This window comes from Hyla sarda, chromosome 5 (genome assembly GCF_029499605.1).
Source record: "Hyla sarda isolate aHylSar1 chromosome 5, aHylSar1.hap1, whole genome shotgun sequence".
In the NCBI taxonomy this organism is placed as follows: Eukaryota; Metazoa; Chordata; class Amphibia; order Anura; family Hylidae; genus Hyla; species Hyla sarda.
In genome coordinates, this window is record NC_079193.1 from 27,118,381 (window position 1) to 27,141,876 (window position 23,496).

The 23,496-nt window shown below is 44.8% G+C and overlaps 2 protein-coding genes across 3 annotated transcripts in view; one reads left to right on the forward strand and one right to left on the reverse strand.

Moving 5' to 3' along the window:
• The window catches only part of LOC130272984 (pituitary tumor-transforming gene 1 protein-interacting protein-like), a 96,615-nt gene extending 89,386 nt beyond the window's left edge, over positions 1–7,229 (reverse strand). The window contains exon 1 of the mRNA XM_056519065.1: positions 7,009–7,229. Within this exon, the coding sequence (XP_056375040.1) occupies positions 7,009–7,123 (115 nt within the window). The 5' untranslated portion in view covers positions 7,124–7,229. The remainder of the gene's footprint in view (positions 1–7,008) is intronic.
• Positions 1–23,496, forward strand: part of DUS3L (dihydrouridine synthase 3 like) — a 113,309-nt gene that overhangs the window by 74,389 nt on the left and 15,424 nt on the right. Inside the window, exons 1-6 of one of the 2 annotated variants that reach the window (XM_056519063.1) lie at positions 7,286–7,429; positions 8,489–8,581; positions 10,221–10,515; positions 13,992–14,561; positions 20,276–20,317; positions 23,128–23,280. In XM_056519063.1, the coding sequence (XP_056375038.1) occupies positions 8,490–8,581; positions 10,221–10,515; positions 13,992–14,561; positions 20,276–20,317; positions 23,128–23,280 (1,152 nt within the window). In that variant the 5' untranslated portion in view covers positions 7,286–7,429; position 8,489. Of the gene's footprint in view, positions 1–7,285; positions 7,430–8,488; positions 8,582–10,220; positions 10,516–13,991; positions 14,562–20,275; positions 20,318–23,127; positions 23,281–23,496 lie in introns of those variants that run through there. The other variant, XM_056519064.1, reaches the window with a different exon arrangement.

Genomic DNA, 23,496 nt, shown 5'->3' on the forward strand with positions numbered 1-23,496 from the left:
CCAAGGGACTAAAACGGAGCAGAATCTACTTGTCCCTCATAAAAAACCACTTATCCTGGTACAAAATAATTGCAACCCAAATAGTATGTAAATAAGGTTTTTTATCAATAAAAACTTGATAGGCAGGACCCGTATGTCACCCCATTAGGTGGAGAGGGTCCCTGATAAGTAAGTCCGCCCCATTAATGGAATACTGCAGCGCAAAATAACTGATCCTGACTGCTGGGAAACCCCTCCCCCCCCCGATCTCTTCTAAGGGGCCCCGGCAGGAATGGGGGCTTGTCCGCATGACGCAGCAGTCGACACGCTACCCCCCCCCCCCCAATTATCCCATAGATACATGGAGGGGGCATTTCAGCAGCCGTGTCATACAGGGGCGGAACATTCCCTTCATGCCATCTGCAGGGGCCTCATACAAGAGATTGGGGGGGGGGGGGGGGGGGGTTGTCCCAGCGGTCAGACCCCCGCGATCTATCACTTATGGGGATAAGTTATTTTGCACTACAGTATTCCTTTAAGTAGGTAGTCCCCCTTCAGGTAGGTATGTCCCTTTATCAGGTAGGGATCAAGTAGGGCCCCCTGCACCATTATGTTACCCCCCCCACCTCATTATATTTCCCCCCCTCTGATGCCCCCTGCACCATTATATTCCCCCCTCTGATGCCCCCTGCGTCATTATATTCCCCCCTCTGATGCCCCCTGCGTCATTATATTCCCCCCCCCTGATGCCCCCTGCGTCATTATATCCCCCCTCTGATGCCCCCTGCGCCATTATATTTCCCCCTCTGATGCCCCCTGCGTCATTACATTCCCCCCCCTCTGATGCCCCCTGCGTCATTACATTCCCCCCCCTCTGATGCCCCCTGCGTCATTATATTCCCCCCCTCTGATGCCCCCTGCGTCATTATATTCCCCCTCTGATGCCCCCTGCGTCATTATATTCCCCCCTCTGATGCCCCCTGCGTCATTATATTTCCCCCCCTCTGATGCCCCTGCACCATTATATTCCCCCCTCTGATGCCCCCTGCATCATTATATTCCCCCCTCTGATGCCCCCTGCGTCATTACATTCCCCCCCCTCCGATGCCCCCTGCGTCATTATATTCCCCCCCCCTCTGATGCCCCCTGCGTCATTATATTCCCCCTCTGATGCCCCCTGCGTCATTATATTCCCCCCTCTGATGCCCCTGCGCCATTATATTCCCCCCCCTCTGATGCCCCCTGCGCCATTATATTTCCCCCCTCTGATGCCCCCTGCGCCATTATATTTCCCCCCTCTGATGCCCCCTGCGCCATTATATTCCCCCCCTCTGATGCCCCCTGCGTCATTATATCCCCCCCCTCTGATGCCCCCTGCGTCATTATATCCCCCCCTGATGCCCCCTGCATCATTATATTCCCCCCCCCCGATGCCCCCTGCATCATTATATTCCCCCCCCCTCTGATGCCCCCTGCATCATTATATTTCCCCCCCTACTGATGCCCCCTGCATCATATCCCCCCCTCTGATGCCCCCTGCTCCATTATATTCCCCCCCCCTGATGCCCCCTGCGTCATTATATTCCCCCCTCTGATGCCCCTGCACCATTATATCCCCCCCCCCCTGATGCCCCTGCGTCATTATATTCCCCCCCCTCTGATGCCCCGGCACCATTATATTCCCCCCTGCGTCATTATATTCCCCCCCTCTGATGCCCCTGCACCATTATATTCCCCCCCTCTGATGCCCCCTGCGTCATTATATTCCCCCCCCCCTCTGATGCCCCCTGCGTCATTATATTCCCCCCCCCCTCTGATGCCCCCTGCGTCATTATATTCCCCCCCCTCTGATGCCCCGAGTCATTATATTCCCCCCCCTCTGATGCCCCCTGCGTCATTATATTCCCCCCCCTCTGATGCCCCCTGCGTCATTATATCCCCCCCCCTCTGATGCCCCCTGCGTCATTATATTTCCCCCCCTCTGATGCCCCTGCACCATTATATTCCCCCCTCTGATGCCCCCTGCGTCATTATATTTCCCCCCCTCTGATGCCCCTGCACCATTATATTCCCCCCCTCTGATGCCCCCTGCATCATTATATTCCCCCCTCTGATGCCCCCTGCGTCATTACATTCCCCCCCCTCCGATGCCCCCTGCGTCATTATATTCCCCCCCCTCTGATGCCCCCTGCGTCATTATATTCCCCCTCTGATGCCCCCTGCGTCATTATATTCCCCCCTCTGATGCCCCTGCGCCATTATATTCCCCCCCCTCTGATGCCCCCTGCGCCATTATATTCCCCCCCCTCTGATGCCCCCTGCGCCATTATATTTCCCCCCTCTGATGCCCCCTGCGCCATTATATTCCCCCCCTCTGATGCCCCCTGCGCCATTATATCCCCCCCCTCTGATGCCCCCTGCGTCATTATATCCCCCCCTGATGCCCCCTGCATCATTATATTCCCCCCCCCGATGCCCCCTGCATCATTATATTCCCCCCCCCTCTGATGCCCCCTGCATCATTATATTTCCCCCCCTACTGATGCCCCCTGCATCATATCCCCCCCTCTGATGCCCCCTGCTCCATTATATTCCCCCCCCCTGATGCCCCCTGCGTCATTATATTCCCCCCTCTGATGCCCCTGCACCATTATATCCCCCCCCCCCTGATGCCCCTGCGTCATTATATTCCCCCCCCTCTGATGCCCCGGCACCATTATATTCCCCCCTGCGTCATTATATTCCCCCCCTCTGATGCCCCTGCACCATTATATTCCCCCCCTCTGATGCCCCCTGCGTCATTATATTCCCCCCCCCTCTGATGCCCCCTGCGTCATTATATTCCCCCCCCCCCTCTGATGCCCCCTGCGTCATTATATTCCCCCCCCTCTGATGCCCCGAGTCATTATATTCCCCCCCCTCTGATGCCCCCTGCGTCATTATATTCCCCCCCCTCTGATGCCCCCTGCGTCATTATATCCCCCCCCCTCTGATGCCCCCTGCGTCATTATATTTCCCCCCCTCTGATGCCCCTGCACCATTATATTCCCCCCTCTGATGCCCCCTGCGTCATTATATTTCCCCCCCTCTGATGCCCCTGCACCATTATATTCCCCCCTCTGATGCCCCCTGCATCATTATATTCCCCCCTCTGATGCCCCCTGCGTCATTATATTCCCCCCCCTCTGATGCCCCCTGCGTCATTATATTCCCCCCCCTCTAATGTCCCCTGCGTCATTATATCCCCCCCCCCTGATGCCCCCTGCGTCATTATATCCCCCCTCTGATGCACCCTGCGCCATTATATTTCCCCCTCTGATGCCCCCTGCGTCATTATATTCCCCCCCCTCTGATGCCCCCTGCGTCATTATATTCCCCCCCCCCCTGATGCCCCCTGCGTCATTATATTCCCCCCCCCCTCTGATGCCCCCTGCATCATTATATTCCCCCCCCCTGATGCCCCCTGCATCATTATATTCCCCCCCCCTCTGATGCCCCCTGCGTCATTATATTCCCCCCCCCTGATGCCCCCTGAGTCATTATATTCCCCCCCCTGATGCCCCCTGCGTCATTATATTCCCACCCCCTGATGCCCCCTGCGTCATTATATTCCCCCCCCTCTGATGCCCCCTGCATCATTATATCTCCCCCCCCCCCCCGTCATTATATTCTGCGCAAGGCAGAAATTATATCTTAATGCTGCCTACGTTACCCATGATTGCTTTGGCTTTGCAAGAGAGGATGTGGAGTCTCATCACTGCACCTGGTCATATAATTAGGGTGCTGGAGGTCACCCAGGTGAACTCAGACTCATAAGTGGGTTGAGATCAGTTCACATAATGTGCAGTTTTGATACGTTTTCTTACTCAGGAAATCTTTGCCACGAGGTGAAAGTTGTTTGACCTTTCATTGACAATTGATGTTTTATGAAGATTTTAATCTTTTAGGCTGGGTTCACACACTGTATTTTGAATGTATTATTTCCAAATGTTTACTGCATTGACAGTTTTTGCTGCAATTTTCCAAAATTATCTAACTAAATAATCACAACTAAGTTGCTTTTTTTTTTTTATGAAGATTTGGAGTCTCCGCGCTGTGTAAATGTTGAATTCTTAGGGCATTTTTCTCAGTACTTTCAGCAATTTTCAAAAATCAGTGTGAAAATTTGACATTTTATCGTGATTTGCACAACAGTGGTAAAATATTTCTGCTGTGAATTTGGGAAAAATCACAGCAAATACAGAAGAATGCAGCAAAATGCAATTTGTGAACAGAGCCTCAGGGGTGCAGTATAAACTATACCTATATATTCTGATCCCATAGAGATTGCAGCAGCAGTATACAGATAGAGCTGGAGGAGAGGTGTATAACTACTAAATATCCTGATAACAGTAGTATACAGATAGAGCTGGAGGGGAGGTGTATAACTACTATATATATCCTGATCACATACAGATAGCAACAGCAGTATACAGATATAGCCGGAGGAGAGGTGTATAACTACAGTGGGGATCAAAAGTTTGGGCACCCCAGGTAAAAAATTTGTATTAATGTGCATAAAGAAGCCAAGGAAAGATGGAAAAATCTCCAAAAGGCATCAAATTACAGATTAGACATTCTTATAATATGTCAACAAAAGTTAGATTTTATTTCCATCATTTACACTTTCAAAATAACAGAAAACAAAAAAATGGCGTCTGCAAAAGTTTGGGCACCCTGCAGAGTTAATATCTTGTACTGCCCCCTTTGGCAAGTATCACAGCTTGTAAACGCTTTTTGTAACCAGTCAAGAGTCTTTCAATTCTTGTTTGAGGTATTTTGCCCATTCTTCCCTACAAAAGTCTTCCAGTTCTTGGAGATTTCTGGGCTGTCTGTCACGCACTGCTCTTTTAAAGGGGTACTCCCACCCTAGACATCTTATCCCCTATCCAAAGGATAGGGGATAAGATGTCTGATCGTGGGTGGTCCCGCTGCTGGGGACCCCTGCATTATTGCATGCGGCACCCACCTGTTTTTTTTACTGGAACCGCTGGAGGGTCTGAGTCACGACTACGGGAACGGAAGTCCGTGTGACGTCACGCCAGTCCCCTCAATGCAAGTCTATGCTAAGGCACCGGCCTCACTGTCCTCCGCTGTTCTCGCTGCGGTCCTGGTGTTGGGACGTCACAGAGCCTTCAGCCTATCACCGGCCGCAGCGATGTCCCGCCTCTGTCGATGATAGGCTGAGCCCACTGTGATGTAAGAAGCCGGCCGGCTCCTTACATGACAATGCTCTCAGCCTATCATCGGCCGATGCGGGACATCGCTGCGGCTGGTAATAGGCTGAAGGATCTGTGACTTCCCAACACCAGGACCGCAGCGAGAACAGCGGAGAACAGTGAGGTTGGTTCCTTAGCAACGGGGGAACGGAGGACGAAGGTAAGGCTGATAATTATTTGGCGGGGGGGGGAAGAGAAGCTGAGCTCGCGGGTGACATACGATATGATTAGTCCCCCGATGTGGGGTGCAGCGCTGGGCTGATAAACTGGGGGGGGCGGGGGGGGGGGGTTGGGTTAGAGCTGCGGCCATCACATGATGATAATGGGGGGTGTAAACACCGCTAAATACGGTGGAACCGCCATATTGTTCAATGTACATAACGTAAATAAATAAGCCCTAGTGTGTTTTTTGTGACTAAAATTAATATAAGACCCGGTCTCATTTTCGGAGAAACATATATCCTGGTGTATAACTACTATATATATCCTGATCACATAGAGATAGCAGCAACAGTATACAGATAGAGCTGGAGGAGAGGTGTATAACTATATATTATCCTGATCACATAGAGATAGCAGCAACAGTATACAGATAGAGCTGGAGGAGAGGTGTATAACTATATATTATCCTGATCACATAGTGATAGCAGCAACAGTATACAGATAGAGCTGGAGGAGAGGTGTATAACTATATATTATCCTGATCACATAGTGATAGCAGCAACAGTATACAGATAGAGCTGGAGGAGAGGTGTATAACTATATATTATCCTGATCACATAGAGATAGCAGCAGCAGTATACAGATAGAGCTGGAGGAGAGGTGTATAACTACTATATATCCTGATCACATAGAGATAGCAGCAACAGTATACAGATAGAGCTGGAGGAGAGGTGTATAACTATATATTATCCTGATCACATAGAGATAGCAGCAACAGTATACAGATAGAGCTGGAGGAGAGGTGTATAACTATATAATTATCCTGATCACATAGAGATAGCAGCAACAGTATACAGATAGAGCTGGAGGAGAGGTGTATAACTATATATTATCCTGATCACATAGAGATAGCAGCAGCAGTATACAGATAGAGCTGGAGGAGAGGTGTATAACTACTATATATCCTGATCACATAGAGATAGCAGCAACAGTATACAGATAGAGCTGGAGGAGAGGTGTATAACTACTATATATATCCTGATCACATAGAGATAGCAGCAGCAGTATACAGATAGAGCTGGAGGAGAGGTGTATAACTACTATATATATCCTGATCACATAGAGATAGCAGCAGCAGTATACAGATAGAGCTGGAGGAGAGGTGTATAACTATATATTATCCTGATCACATAGTGATAGCAGCAACAGTATACAGATAGAGCTGGAGGAGAGGTGTATAACTATATAATATCTTGATCACATAGAGATAGCAGCAGCAGTATACAGATAGGGCTCGAGAGGAGGGAGCGTGTAGGAGCTGATCCAGACCAGTGATCACATAACCCAGTTACAGTAATTAAATGCATGATTGCAGCTGTGCTGGAATTAAACAGATGGAACTGTAAGACTAGTCCAAATTGAGGACCTCCAGATGTTGCAAAACTACAACTCCCAGCATGCCCGGACAGCCTTTGCTGGGTGTTGTAGTTTTGCAACATCTGGAGGTACATCACTTGTAGACCACTAATGTATAACATTCATGCACTGGTCACTAAGCACAATGCGACCCCTGTATTACAATGAAGACCCCCCCAGTCCTGGTCCTTACGTCTGGTGAGGGGGGCCGGCCCTGGGGCGCTGGTCTGTGCCTCCACCATAGCCAGGCTGAGGAGTAGGAGCGGCAGGAGCAGGGTACACAGGTTCCGGATCCTCAGATCCTCCATAGCTGTCACTGGTATGATCCTGCACTGACACAATGTAACGACACTGCGACTACTGCAATAACTTCCGGGAGGCTGAACCGTGCGCCCTCTGCTTCCTGTACAACGCCCCGCCCCCTGCCGCATCACGTGACACTCCGCACGCTGCAGCCGCCGTCACCGCTCACTTGTGTCCGGAACCTTGTGTGCGTGCTCTGTTGCTGCACGGACGCATATAAAATCGAACGGTATGGGGGAATGAAGTCGTGGTTGCACCCCAGCGACTTCCTTTCCTTGGATCAGCGTGGAGACAGAGCCGTGACATACAGGGTACATACACGTGTGAATGGGGGATTTGTAGGTGCGGTAATCATTGCACTGAGGTGCCCACAGTTATGTGTTTTTATAGGCCAGGAGTGGATTAGTGCAACTACAACTCCCAGTATGCCCTCAATGCATGCTGGGAGTTGTAGTTTTGTAGATCATGGAGACGCTTGCTCATTTTGCTTGTTGGGCTGTGTTTAGGAGTCTTCTAGATCTTATAGTAGAGGAGTGTTACTGGCTGTTGCAAGACTACAACTCTCAGCATGCCTGGACAGCCTTTGGCTGTCCTGGCATGCTGGGAGTTGTAGTCTTGCAACAGCTGCAGGCACCCTGGTTGGGAAACACTGTTATAAAAACAAGGCTGCTAAATGGGGGGGGGGGGCGTCTTCTGTTACATCCTTATCACTCCCATCGTATATATTGATGGAATGTTGCTAGGATATGACTGAAAAGAGGGTCCTGTGACTTTCTAGCTGTTGTAGAACTACAACTCCCATCATGCCCTTTCACCTTACAACAGTGTCTGTCACTCTGTGGCTGTTGTAGAACTACAACTCCTATCATGCCTTGTCATCTTACAATGGTAGCAGCCAACCTGCGGTCCTCAATCTGTTCTAAAACTACTACTCCCATCATGCCATAATAACTAACTACAATGTACACTAATCTGTGGTTCCTCAGCTGTTGCCACACTACAACTCCCATCCATCATGCCCTGACACCTTACAACAGCGACTTACGTCCTGTGGCGCACCAGCTGTTACAAAATGACAACCCCCATCATGCGGACTGTCGGGATATGATGGGAGTCGTTTTGCAACTCCCATTTGCTTGTTGAAGTGACTCCATAAGTTGCAGATTTAGACTGGAGCCCTATGGGGACAATGTCAGTCACAAGTCCCTATGAAGAAGAATAAAGGAGGGGGGGGGGTCCTAATGGACCATGTGACCAATTATATATTACAAACATAATAGAATGATTGGTTATAGTGTTTTGTTTCCATGTATTATTGAAATTATATATATTTTTTTTAAATATTTCATGAAATTTTTATTTTTCCTCAGAATGGCAGAAGGAGGCAGCAAGAGCGCTGAGAACGGCAGAACGGAAGGCGCGAGCGTGGATTCTGACCGAGGCGTCGCTGCTATTAAACCTCAGTAAGTGCTACATAGTTAAAGATGTAGAATTGTGTGGTGGTGTATAAAGAGTAGTGCAGAGGAGATCCACCTTTTCCAGCCCACCAGAAAGCTGAACTAATTTATGCAGGAAAAGTCAGCAGCCGCCGAGAAGTTCGTGACGAATCGAATCTACTGTAAGTTCGCTCATCTCTACTGTTGACCATAGCAAATAATATGAATAGTGGCGGGAGCGAGGAGAGGTGAGTATTTGGGAGGTCTAATCTGAAATCTAGATTTCAAGGGTTAAAGAAGCACTCTGGCAATTTTGTATTTGCTTATATGGTGCAGAATAGGCTGTTATTGGAGAATAATGTAGACGTTCTTGTGTATGCCTTGTACTTACCATAATGTTTGCCTTGTGCTTACCTATTTTAGCTGTAGTGACAGGCATGGGGTTTTCAGCCATTCTTAAAGGGGTACTCTGGCCCCAAGACATCTTATGCCCTATCCAAAGGATAGGGCATAAGATGTCTGATCGGCCGTCACGCCCCCTCCCATAGAATTGCATTGAGGGGGCGGGGTGTGACGACACACAGGGGAGGAGTCGTGACGTCACAATACTCCATCCCTGTGGTCTTGAGGCAAAAGACTGCAAACCTCCATCGCTTCCGGCAGTACTTACAGGTATGTGCTGCATGCTAGATTGCGGGGGTCCCCAGCGGCGGGACCCCTGCGATCAGACATCTTATCCCCTATCCTTTTGGATAGGAGTACCCCTATAATGCACACAGAATCACAGAAATTATATCTTAATGCTGCCTACGTTGCCCATGATTGCTTTGGCTTTGCAAGAGAGGATGTGGAGTCTCATCACTGCACCTGGTCATCTAATTAGGGTGCTGGAGGTCACCCAGGTGAACTCATAAGTGGGTTGAGATCAGTTCACATAATGTGCAGTTTTGATACGTTTTCTTACTCATAGGAAATCTTTGCCATGAGGTGAAAGTTGTTTGACCTTTCATTGACAATTGATGTTTTATGAAGATTTAAATCTTTTAGGCTGGGTTCACACACTGTATTTTGAATGTATTATTTCCACATTTTTACTGCATTGACAGTTTTTGCTGCAATTTTCCAAAATTACGGTAAAAATGTGCATCTTTGTGTGTGGCAAAATAAATTTTGAGAATCTTAGTCGCAAATCTACGTAACTATTATTTAGTTGCAGATTTAGGCTAGGGCCCTATGGGAATAGTGTCTGTCACAAGTCTTTATAGACCAAATGCAGCCTCTAGATCCCATAGAGAAAGCGGCAGTAGCAGTATACAGATAGAGCTGGAGGGGATGTGTAAAACTACTATATATCCTAATACCATCTGCAAAGCAGATCAACGTGGTAGACCAGTGTGCCTCCAGCTGTTGCAAAACGAAAACTTGTCACACAGCACTCCCAGCATGCTGGGAGTTGTAGTTTTGCAACAGCTGGAGGCACCCTGGTTGAGGAAAAAACTCTGGTAGACAGACCAGACCAAACCAAAATAAGACACACAGGCAAAAGTACGGGAGAAACACGAGGCTGTAAAGAAACTAAAAAGAAAACTCTGCTGGACAATATTAGGAGCCAATTGGACCAAAGACTCTTAGGATGTTCTGACCGTTTTGTGTCCTATTATTGCAGGTTTTTAACTACAAAGGACGCCTTCCATGCTTTTATAGACAAAGGTGGTAAAGATGCCGCAGAGGGAACGATTGATTCTGAACAGAGCAACAGCAATGATGAAAGCTGCTACGCCGCAGAGGAGCCTCAGGCAAAAAAGATTAAATTGGATGATTCGGGAAGAAATGAAGATCAGGAGGAGAAGGGTGAAGAAGATAAGCAGGACAAGAAGAGGGCGAGAGGGCAGAACAAGAGCCGCCCTCATGTGAAGTATCACCAGCTGGAGCAGCAGCGGCTGTGCCCGTCTATCGTCCAGGTATGGAGGGGATTCAGGGGAACGGTACAGGAACAAAGTAAATCCTTTACATAGAAGGTCAAAAAGATCATTGTATGGATAGAACAGGAGCTTCTTCAGGGGCCTGCAAAGTACAGTGTGCAAGGAAAATAAATAGGGGCGGCCCCTGCTTAGGTTCCAAAAGAGCAGCTCATCCTGGAACTGTGAGAGGAGTATGGCACAGATTCTGCTGTGGGAGCAGTATGGTGAAGGTGGCATTGGAAATGAGCACTTTAGCACAGGAAAGCGCATTATGGCAAAGAAAATAGCAGTATGGTGCAGGTTGCACTCAAAAGGCGCAGTATAGCACAGGAAAATAGTAGAGATGAGCGAACTTACAGTAAATTCTATTCCTCACGAACTTCTCGGCTCGGCGGTTGCTGACTCTTCCTGCGTAAATTAGTTCAGCTTTCAGGTGCTCCGTTTGGCTGGAAAAGGTGGATACATTCCTAGGAGACTCTTTCCTAGGAATGTATCCACCTTTTCCAGCCCACCGGAGCACCTGAAGGCTGAACTCATTTACGCAGGATAAGTCATCAACTGCCGAGCCGAGAAGTTCGTGACTAATCGAATTTACTGTAAGTTCGCTCATCTCTAGAAAATAGCATAGGAAAGAGCGGTATGGGGCAGTTAAAGGGGTATTCCAGGAAAAAACTTTTTATTTTTTTTATATCTATCAACTGGCTCCAGAAAGTTAAACAGATTTGTAAATTACTTCTATTAAAAAAATCTTAATCCTTTCAGTACTTATGAGCTTCTGAAGTTAAGGTTGTTCTTTTCTGTCTAAGTGCTCTCTGATGACACCTGTCTCGGGGAAACGCCCAGTTTAGAAGCAAATCCCCATAGCAAACCTCTTCTAAACTGGGCGTTTCCCGAGACAGGTTTCATCAGAGAGCACTTAGACAGAAAAGAACAACCTTAACTTCAGAAGCTCATAAGTACTGAAAGGATTAAGATTTTTTTAATAGAAGTAATTTACAAATCTGTTTAACTTTCTGGAGCCAGTTGATAAATATAAAAAAAAAAAAAAGTTTTTTTTCCCTGGAATACCCCTTTAACATTGTAATAGAGCAGTATGGTGCTGGAGCTCAGGGAGATAACAATATGGTGCAGATGACGCTGTGAGAATAGTACAGTGATCCCTCAACTTACAATGGCCTCAACATGCAATAATTTCAACATACAATAGTCTTTTCTGGACCATTGTAAGTTGAAACCAGACTCAACATACAATGTACGGACAGTCCAGATCTGTGAAACGTGTCACAACTGGAGGAACTGACCAATCAGAATGGGCAATTTACTGGTAAAACACCTGTATTCCTGAAACGTATGCACTGACTGATGTCTGGTAGCGCCCCCTACAGTACAGGGAGGTATTACATGTTCTGTACACTTTACCAGGATTACCTGCTCCTTTGGACACCAGGTGAGGGCGGCTCCATGTTACTTTTTTAGGACATTGCATGTACTGTACAAGACCCCTGAAGAAGCTCCTGTCCTCTACATAGACCAGTGTTTTCCAAGCAGGGTGCCTCCAGCTGTTGCAAAACTACAACTCCCAGCATGCCCGGACAGCCTTTGGCTGTCCGGGCATGCTGGGAGTTGTAGTTTTGCAACAGCTAGAGGCTCGCTGCTTGGAAAACACTGACCTAGACAGTGATTACAGCTCCCAGCAGATCTTTATTACTTTTATATGTAAGATTTTGCTTTATCTATATTAGTTATCTACTTATTTTTTCTTTTTAATTCTCACTTTTTCCTATTTTTGGATGACATTTTGGTGCCTTTAGAACCAATTACCAGGTTTCCATAGAGTTCTGGTCTCAACATACAACGGTTTCAACATACAATGGTCGTCCCGGAACCAATTAATATTGTAACTTGAGGGACCACTGTGTTGTGTAGGTGGCACAGGGAGATAATATGGTGCAGATGACGCTGTGAGAACAGTATAGTGTAGGTGACACTGGAAATGAGCAGTATAGTGCACATAGCATGGGGGGGGGAGAATATTGGACAGGTGGAGCTGCGAGCAAGCAGTGTGGCATATTATTTTCTATACTGTAGAAAACTACTAGTGAAGAGGAGGGCAAAAAAGCGGGGGCCTCCAGCTGCTCCAAAAGTCAAATTAGTAGAAAAGTGAATAAAACTTAACTTTTTATCCATACTTTAAAAACCAAGGATATCCATAATGAATCAAATGATGTGCAGGTAACCGACACGTTTCGAGCCAAATCTGGCTCTTAGTCTAGTAGAAAACTACTAGACAGCCAGTGCATACATTTCAGAGATCCGGTGCGCTGTAACGAATTATGTTTCGCCATGTGCAATGCGCTGGTTTACAGGCAGCTTTACCCATAAAGTCTTCTCTTACTGTTGGGATTAGAGATGAGCGAACTTACAGTAAATTCGATTCGTCACGAACTTCTCGGCTCGGCAGTTGATGACTTTTCCCGCATAAATGAGTTCAGCTTTCAGGTGCTCCCGTGGCCTGGAAAAGGTGGATACAGTCCTAGGAGACTCTTTCCTAGGAATGTATCCACCTTTTCCAGCCCACCGGAGAACCGGAAAGCTGAACTAATTTACGAAGGATAAGTCATCAACTGCCGAGCCGGGAAGTTCGTGACGAATCGAATTTACTGTACGTTCGCTCATCTCTAGTTGGGATCTTCCGGCTTCTTGCATGCACTGCAGACGGGCACAGCCTTTGGCATTGTACCTGCAGTTTCAAGTTATTATGGTGCAGAAAAGGATATTGTAGCTGGAGGGATGGGATGTATTTATTTTTTTAATACTTCACCATAATGCTGGGCGGTATGACCTAAAATTAATATCACAGTTTTTTTTTATTTTAATTATGGCGGTATCACGGTATTACCGCTCTCCTACACCCCCACCCTGTATTAGCTACTAGAGATGAGCGAACTTACAGTAAATTCGATTCGTCACAAACTTCTCGGCTCGGCAGTTGATGACTTTTCCTGCGTAAATGAGTTCAGCCTTCAGGTGCTCCGGTGGGCTGGAAAAGGTGGATACATTCCTAGGAAAGAGTCTCCTAGGACTGTATCCACCTTTTCCAGCCCACGGGAGCACCTGAAAGCTGAACTAATTTATGCAGGATAAGTCATCAACTGCCGAGCCGAGAAGTTCGTGATGAATCAAATTTACTGTAAGTTCGCTCATCTCTAGATACTTGCTACGGACCCCCCTGCTCATGGTCCGGGAAAGGTGAGGGCTCCGCTGGCTGGGCTCTATAATTAATTCGGAGGGTGGGGGAGGGGCCCGACTGGTATAGCGGGATGGGCAAAAATCCATACTGTGGGGGTAAAAAACAAAACGGTATCCGATATGAACCGGTATACCGCCCAGCCCTACTTCACCATTCCGGTCTCTTCTATAGCAGGTTAATCTGCTCTGTACCCGCAGACTCTTATGTGTTTTTCTATTCTGAACAGGAATGTGCCAGTAAATGTTTCTTTGGTGACAAATGTAAGTTTCTACACGATGTTGAGAAATACCTGACGGGGAAGCAAGAAGATATTGGACCCACATGTTACCTCTACGAGACCCTCGGCAAATGCATCTACGGGATCACCTGCCGATTTGCCAAATCGCACCTGGGTGCCGGCTATAAGAATGTTATAAATGAGGAGCGGGTGAAAGAACAAGAGGGTAAAGTGCTGGTGAGGAACAGTTTGGGCAAGGAGCTCCAGCTGCAGCTGAGGAAGAAGAAGTTTTTATTTGAGAAATCTGAAAGGTACCTGAAGCTGCTGAGCAAATCCCAAAAAAACAGAAATGAGAAAAGGAAGACTGGGGCCAAGGGTGAGACTGAATGGGGCCGTCCGGGGGAGGCTACAACGGAAGGAGGTGACCTTGGTGCGGGTACAGACACTGCAAAGGGTCCTACAGATGAAGTCCACGCTGTGCAGACGCCTCAGGAGACCCCCACGGAGGTCCCAAGGGTCACTATCGGGGCTATAACAGACGAAGATATTATAAAACTCCGACCGTGTGAGAAGAAAACGGTGAGGAAACGAAAATAGTGGTGGATGTATTTTTATTTAATCTAATTTATTAGTGTGTTATTAGCGCAGACCTTTGCCCAAAGCAAAACCTTTAAAGGGGTACTCCATTGGAAAATTTTATTTAATTTTAATTTTTTTTTTTTTTATCAACTTGTGGCAGAGAGTTAAACAGATTTGTAAATGACTTCTATTTAAAAAAACTAATCTTAATTCTTCCTGCACTTATTAGCTGCTGAATACAACAGAGGAAATTATTTTCTTTTTGGAACACAGAGCTCTCTGCTGACATCACGAGCACAGTGCTCTCTGCTGACATCTCTGTCCATTTTAGGAACTGTCCAGAGTAGAAGAAAATTCCCATAGAACATATGCTGCTATGGACAGAGATGTCAGCAGAGAGCACTGTGCTCGTGATGTCAGCAGAGAGCTCGGTGTTCCAAAAAGAAAATAATTTCCTCTGTAGTATACAGCCCATAAAAAGTACTGGAAGGATTAAGATTTTTTATTTTTTTTTAATAGAAGTAATTTACAAATCTGTTTAACGTTCTGGCACCAGTTGATTTAAAAAAAATTAAAGTACTCCACTCCTAGACATCTTATCCCCTATCCATTTAGTACCCTGGGTGCGGGCGGCTGGGGGGATCATGATGTCACAGCCACGACCCTTGTGACGCCACGCCCCCCTCAATGTAAGTCTATAGGAGGGTGTCTGGCGGCTGCCACGCCCCTCCTATAGACTTGCATTGAGGAGGCGAGGTATGACGTCACAACCCCCCCCCCCCCCCGCTGCCAGCTCCAAGCATTCGAAACAAAATGTTCCGAATGAAGGGGTATCAGAGTACCCCTTTAATTTCTTGCCTATGTCACTACATATTTGAGCAAATGACAGGAAAAAAATTGTGCAATTGACTAATTTAGCGTACCAACTTGTGCATCTACCAACCACCCCCTGGAAGCCAGCATAGACAGCGTAAAAGTAAAGCGAAATTAGATAATTTTAGGCAAGACTGCAATAAAAAATAAAAAACACACTGCACACACGTGGCTAAATCTCCAGGAGGATTAACAGAGGAACACCATAAGGACAGGTTCATACTTTGGAATCTCCAGCCAAACAAAGATTGAGTGCGGCCAGAACCAGCCGAATCAGTCAGCGCTAGGACCTTGCAGACACTGACGTTCCCATAGACTGCTATGTCTGTGTGGCGGAGATCCGTCAAAACATCGAACAGGTTCACTGGGGGAGATTAATCAAAACCAGAGGCAACATATAGGGTTCCCCGTATTTTCATTCTCAGCACAATACCAACCAAACAGCAACAGCCTGACGTTACCAGGGTGGGCGAGGACCATTGTTACTGGCCCTCCCCAGCCTAAATAACGCCAGCCTGTTACCGCCTAGACCCAGGAGCGCCATTTTTGACACTCTGGGCCTGTTGCTACCGGCTCTTCCCGGCACCCCTGTGGCGGTGGGTACCGGGGTAATAATTGGGGTTAGCGCTAGCTGTTTTTGGGGCTAGCACTAAGCCCTGGCTTAGTAATGGATTTAGTCAATACGACAGCTTCCACTACTAAGCCTGAAAATTCAATTTAAAAAAAAAAAAAAAAAACGCAACACATTGGAAAAATTATTTTATTTAAAAAACACTCCCCCACAGCCCTCGTTAACCATTTTATTAAAAGAAAAAAAAATAATAATCTGCCGTAATCCATCGAATCCGCATTTATCCTCTGCATACACGGATCTGAAACAAGAAGAAAAAAAACACAAAAAATTGGTTGTGACATTTTTGGCGCTATCCGCTGGGGAGAGCACCCATGATGCAATGTCTACCCAAACAGGGAGTGACCAATTGGTGCAAAACTACAACTCCCAGCATGTCCAGACAGCCTTTGGCTGTCTGGGCATGCTGGGAGTTGTAGTTTAGCACAGCTGGAGTCTCCCTGTCTGGGTAGACACTGCCAGAAGAGTCTGTTCACATTATACAAAACGGACAATGTGAACAGAGCTTCAGATTAACTAGCCTTGTTCCCTTCTGTAGCTCCGCCCCATAATGACGTCATCACTAGGGGTCGGAGCTACACGGACCTGCCCAGTACTCGAGGGAAGTAAGCTGGACTTCGTCTTCTGTATACAGCTATCTATAGATAGCTGTATATAGTCTATACCGGCCCAAAGGGTTAACCTACACTGTCCAACAGTGTAAGTTAACGCTTCCCTTGCTGGGCTTGTGCATACCGCGCAGCTCAGCAAGGGGTTAAGTGAGCCATCAATGTGTATACTGTATACACATTGCAGGCTCACTGTAAGTTCCTGCTGGGCAGTAGACATACGATGTATACCTACGGCTCAGCGTCAGCTGTTCTCCCGGCTCTGTAGCCCTGAGAACAGCTGATCCCGACATTCACATCAGGAGGATCGCAGCGGGTGTCAGGAGGAGTGACATCCCTGGGATCTGTCCCTTACTGCAGGTACTAATACTCTCAACATGGAGTACACTCTGCTCCATGCTGGGAGCTGTAGTACCTGCATTAATAGACAGATCGCAGCGAGTGTAACTTCTGACATCCGCTGCGATCTGTCTATTAATGCAGGTACTACAGCTCCCAGCATGGAGCAGAGTGTACTCCATGTTGGGAGTAGTAGTACTTGTAGTAAAGGAAAGATCACAGCAGGTATCACTCCTGACGCCCGCTGTGATGCTCCTGTATAATATATAGATGCGGCGGCCGCTCTCCTATGGTCACCTGCACGGCCGTGTATATACACATATTCCTATTTGTCACGGAGAGCTGTGATTGGCTGGAACCATCTGGCCAATCGCAGCTCTGCGGGAAATATGAATATGTGTGTATATATACGTGAGTGCAGGGGACCATAGGAGAGCGGCCGCCGCATTTATACATTATACAGGAGGATCGCAAGGGACCCCGGAGATCTGTCAAGTAGTACAGGTAACTACTACTCCCATCATGGAACAGTGTGTTCCATGCTGGGAGTAGTAGTACTACCTAAAAAATGTTTTTAAAAAAAAAGTGAAAAACACGCACACACTAAATTTTTATTATTGTCGGCTACATTTTTACTGCTTTACCCGCTCACATAAATTGATCCCTGTTTAAAAATAAACATTTCATAATAAAAAAAGATACATTTCGTTAGTTACATTTTTTTCCATCACTACTGTATCTTTTTTATTTATGGTACCCTACAAAATTTTAATAAAAAAGGTATCTCCATAATTTTTTAGGATTTGTTAGGATCGCTAAAGTCCAAAAAAGAATAAAAAGATTTACCGAATGTACGCGAATACCGAATGTATCCGAAAAATCAAAACCGAAAATATTACCGAACCGAAAAAATTTTCAGAAACAAAACGAAAATTTTTCTAGTGCACAAGTCTAGAGATTAATGGCTGCAGCTCCCTTATATGGACAGGGGCTGGCCAATGATAATATTAACTTACTAAGGGGTGACTAGGGGCTAACCCCCACAGGGACTCTGACTTTGGGGACCCCCTCCACCACTACCACCAAGGCACAGTATGAAATACGGTGCCGGGACACCGCAGGAGATGTCTGGGAAAATTCACAGGATAGGGGATAAGTAGCTGATCGCGGGGTGTTTGAGTGCTGGGGCCCCTAGTGATAACTGGGTCGGGACCTGGCGGTCAGTAAGGAGCACGTGCTGCAGTCGGCACACAGTCTATTCATTCCTACGGGAGCGCCTAAAAGACCCAAATACAGCTCTTAATAAATCATCCATTCAGTGCTCTTTATGTAGTGTATGTGTGTATGTATATATATATATATGTATATATATATGTATATATATGTATGTATATATATATTTATATGTATATTATTTTATTATTATTAATATTTTTTTTTATTTTTTATTTTTATTTTTTTTAATCCATTACAGCCCTAATTTTGATATGTGTATCTCCCAATCCTATTGTCGTTATTCAATAATTCTGAGTAGTTGTGCATGTGGATGTATGTGTATACATACATGGATCTGTATTTTTTTATCTTTTATATGCCATCTTTATGTATTTTTATTATTATTATTTTTTGACATTTATTTATATATTTTATATGTATATTTTTTATATTTCATAATTTACTATGTTATGCATTCTATATGTTATGCATTTATGCATTTTTTTTCTTTTTTTTTTTTTTTTTTTTTTTATATATACCCCTTTAATGCCAACACTCATTCATCAGGCTGGCTACTATACTCCTATAGAGCCTGTGAATCACGCTGCAATGCGTTCCCCTTGCTCTTTACATTCTTTTCAATTTTCTCTACTAGATTGCTTTCTACATAGATATGTTAATTATAGATACACACACACATACATATTTTTTTTTTTTTTTTTTTTAATTTATTTTAATTTATTTTTATTTTTTCCATGTTTCTGCCTCACAGTTATGCTTTATAATATCTCTCGCTCGGAGCAGCAAAAGCCGAGCGCTCACCTTAGCGACACGTCCTTGGAAACATGGGCGCATCGCGTTGTACAGCCTCTCCGGCAGATACAGACGGGGATGGGCACATCGCGTTGTACAGCCTCTCCGGCAGATACAGACGGGGATGGCGCACGCGCACCAGTGCGCTCACCTTAGCGACGCGTCCTTGGAAACATGAGCGCATCGCGTTATACAGACCTTTTTTTTTTTATTTTATTTTATTTTATTTTATTTTATTTTTTTTCTTTACTTTATTTTACCTGTTTACACTTGCTTTTTGGTTACATCCCACTTCCTGGCCACGCCCCCTTAGGTGTTTTGGCGCCCTTTTTTCACATAAATACTTTCCTGTTTGTTGTATGACAGCACACCTGATCTGAGGAAGAGGGGAGTCACCCTCGAAACGCGTAATCTGTATGTTGTTTATTATTTTTTAATAAACTTTCATGTATACAATATTCCAAGGTATACATTGCATCATTTTGTGCACCTGATGACCTAACCGGCAGCGCCTGGATGAATGAGGTCCTTTTCCATTTTCCGTTTGATAAATACAGCTCTTGGGCATCCTTGGCGCATCATAGAAATAATTGTAGCGCGTACCTTCTACCAATACATGACACGCTCTCAACTGAGAGCGCCATGGTCCCGTCCAGGAGGTTGCGGGGGTCTCCAGCGGTCGGAACACCCAGAGATCAGCTACTTATCCCCTATCATGTGGATAGGGGATAAGTAAATTTTTGCCGGAGTACTCTTTTCTTTTTTTTTTTTTTTTCTTTTTTTTTTTTTATCAGCCCTAGTGGCCAAAATGAAAACTGCAATATTTAAGAATTATTTTAAAATGTAGATAGGAAAATTTAATAAAAATAAAAATTCATATGTATTTTATAATTTTATTTTATTTTTTTTTATTTTTTTTTACATATTAACATAACTTAATTGAAATAGGTTGTTTTCTGGTAATACATTTTCTCTTAGGTTAACAAGTTGTAGTCGTGTTGATTTTCAGAATTCTTGTCTGGGGTTATAGAACATGTTCTCTCATAAATCTGAATAGCGCCGTGTAACGCTGCGTTGTCAAGGCACCTCCATCAGCTAAGACAATCACTGGGGAGGGGGTCCTTCTTGGGCCCGCATTGAATTGCTGACCACCATCCTGGGAAGGGTTTGCCCAAATGGGTCTAAAGAATAGGAATAATATTGGGCATTTTTATTTACTTTATATTTCTGCACAGATTGATTTCCGGAACAAATTGTACCTCGCTCCGTTAACTACGGTCAGTATTCTTTCCATTATAAATCTATACAATTTCACTTATGCTCCGTCACTGTAAATGCCATTGGTTTTGTTCCTAAACAAAGATGGTCTAGGGCAGTGTTTTCCAACCAGTGTGCCTCCAGCTGTTGCTAAATTACAACTCCCAGCATGCTGGGAGATGTAGTTTTGCAACAGCTGGAGGCACACTGGTCTATAGTGTAGGCTCATGTTTTCTGTATATTACATAATAAGGATATTGGGGAAGATTTATCAAAACCTGTCCAGAGGAAAAGTTGACCGGTTGCCCATAGCAACCTATCAGATCGCTTCTTTAATTCTTGATAAGGCCTCTGAAAGATTAAAGAAGTGATCTGATTGGTTGCCATGGGCAGCTGGTCAACTTCTCCTCTGCACAGATTTTCATAAATCTCCCCTATTGGCTGCAGCAATCCATATAATGGATGGAGGAGGGCAGGGGGTAATCGCACTGGATTTTCTTTTGCTTTCAATCATAAGGATCACTGCTAAATTCTTCCGAATTATGTAAATTGATATTTATGTATTTTAATATAATTTGATATTACATTTTATGTTCTCAAATTATGTAAATATCAATTTTGAAAGTATATAATATACATTTATTTTTAAAATAAATTATATACAGTGTGTGTGTATATAATTTATTTAAAAAAATATTTACATGTATATGTGTATTATTTTTGCATATAAATATTTAAAAAATGCATATTTATATAATTTAAAGTCTAATGTACTTTACTGTTTTTGAATTTCTCAACCATTTTAGAATCTTGACTTTCTGTCAGTTTACATGCTGGCTTGTTTACATCCAAAGCCTGAAAAATCTTTAGGGCCCCATGCACACTACTAGAGATGAGCGAATTTACAGTAAATTCGATTCGTCACGAACTTCTCGGCTCGGCAGTTGATGACTTATCCTGCATAAATTAGTTCAGCCTTCAGGTGCTCCCGTGGGCTGGAAAAGGTGGATACAGTCCTAGGAGACTCTTTCCTAGGACTGTATCCACCTTTTCCAGCCCACCGGAACACCTGAAGGCTGAACTAATTTATGCAGGAAAAGTCATCAACTGCCGAGCCGAGAAGTTCGTGACGAATCGAATTTACTGTAAATTTGCTCATCTCTACACACTACTGAATCTGCTTGCAGCAGAATCCCAGTCACTGCACACTACGGAAGTTCCATAGCAGAACTTACGACGCGGATCTGAATTTCGCTGAAAGAATGAACATGCTTGCCTGGAATAACCAATTCTTCCAGGGTAATTTTAAAGGGGTATTCCAGGGAAAAATTTTTTATATATATCAACTGGCTCCAGAAAGTTAAAGATTTTTTAATAGAAGTCATTTACAAATCTGTTTATGCTTTCAGTACTTATGAGCTTCTGAAGTTGAGTTGTTCTTTTCTGTCTAAGTGCTCTCTGATGACACGTGTCTCGGGAAACGCCCAGTTTAGAAGCAAATTCCCATAGCAAACCTCTTCTAAACTGGGCGTTTCCCGAGACACGTGTCATCAGAGAGCAAGAAATACTGAAAGGATTAAGATTTTTTAATAGAAGTAATTTACAAATCTGTTTAACTTTCTGGAGCCAGTTGAGATATATAATATATATAATAAGTTTTTTTTCCTGGAATACCCCTTTTAAATTTCAAGGATTTCCATAAATTCCTTGTGAAATTGAGGTAGCGTTCACACGGCCGTCTGTCCACGTGTTTATTTTTTATTATTATTTTTTTATTTATTTTTTTTATCCCAGTTTTGGTTCAGTTCTAGCAGGCTGTAAACTGATCAAAAAACTGTTTTAAAAAAAATAAATCCCATTCATGTCAATGGTATTTTTTTTTTACAATCCATTTGTACCCATCTGCACTCATTTCCATATTTTTTATTTTTTTATTTTTTGACGGCAGAAAAAACGGAACAGGCAGTATTTTTTTTTTTTTTTTCTTCGGTCAGAAAAACGGATGCAGTAAATTTAACATTGAAGTCTATGGAAAATGGCTGAGCCTTTAATGTCATCTGTTTGCATCCGTTTTTTTCAATCCGTTTTTGATGCGTTTTTACTTCTGAACATGCTCAGAACAAAAAATAATTTTTTATTTTTTTTTTTGGTTTATTAACTGATCCAAACGGATAACATCTGTTTGCGTCCCTTTATTGTCCCTTTTTTTTTTTTTTTTTTTTTTCAAAGTCCGCTTTTATTTTTGACGGAAGAAGAACGGGACGGGTCTAGACGGCCGTGTGAACGCAGCCTAACCCTGATTCCAAGCAGTGAAAATCCCCCCCTGACTGCGCTTTGTAAAGGTAGAAATCCCTGAATTTTAGTAGTGTGTATTTGACCCTTACAGACCTGCTGATGCGTTTCACAAGTAAGTTTGCAAAAATTGTCTCCAACCCAGGCAATGCTCTGTGAGATAAACACATTAGATACATTGTGCCAAACTATCAGATTGGTTTATCAGCCTAGAGCTCACAAAGGATTGTCCAGACTGGATACAGTTGTAACAAACCCTCAGCTGTGAGAAGTTTAAAAATTGAGTTGAAGATTGGCCAAGCCCAGCAGTTTAGGCAGAATAGTCCTATGTTGTAATGTGTTCCCTGGTGTCCTGATTCTCCCACAATGGCAGATATTGGAGGGGAAAGAAGGGTCGAGTATGTTGAATTTCAGCATGACCGTTTCTTCAGGGACACACCTGCATGTTCACCTGAACTGAGTGTGCATGGGGTCAGGATAGTACATTAACTATTGCATTATGCTATATATTATCGTAATGTTCTGTTTTTATCATCAGTGTGGGAATCTTCCATATAGAAGAATATGTAAGCGGTACGGAGCAGACATCACGTGCGGAGAGATGGCCATGTGCACCAACCTCCTCCAGGGGCAGCCGTCAGAATGGGCACTGATGAAGAGACACCATACCGAGGACCTGTTCGGTGTGCAGGTCGGTTGTAACATGACTGGGGTGATCAGTAAAGTAGAAATGGGGTTTGTAAACAATGGGAGAGATTTATCAAAACCTGTGCAGAGGAAGAGTGGTGCAGTTGCCCATAGCAACCAATCAGATTGCTTCTTTCATTTTCCACAGGCCTCTAAAGAGGCCTGTGGAAAATGAAAGAAGCAATCTGGTTGCTATGGGCAACTGCACCACTCTTCCTCT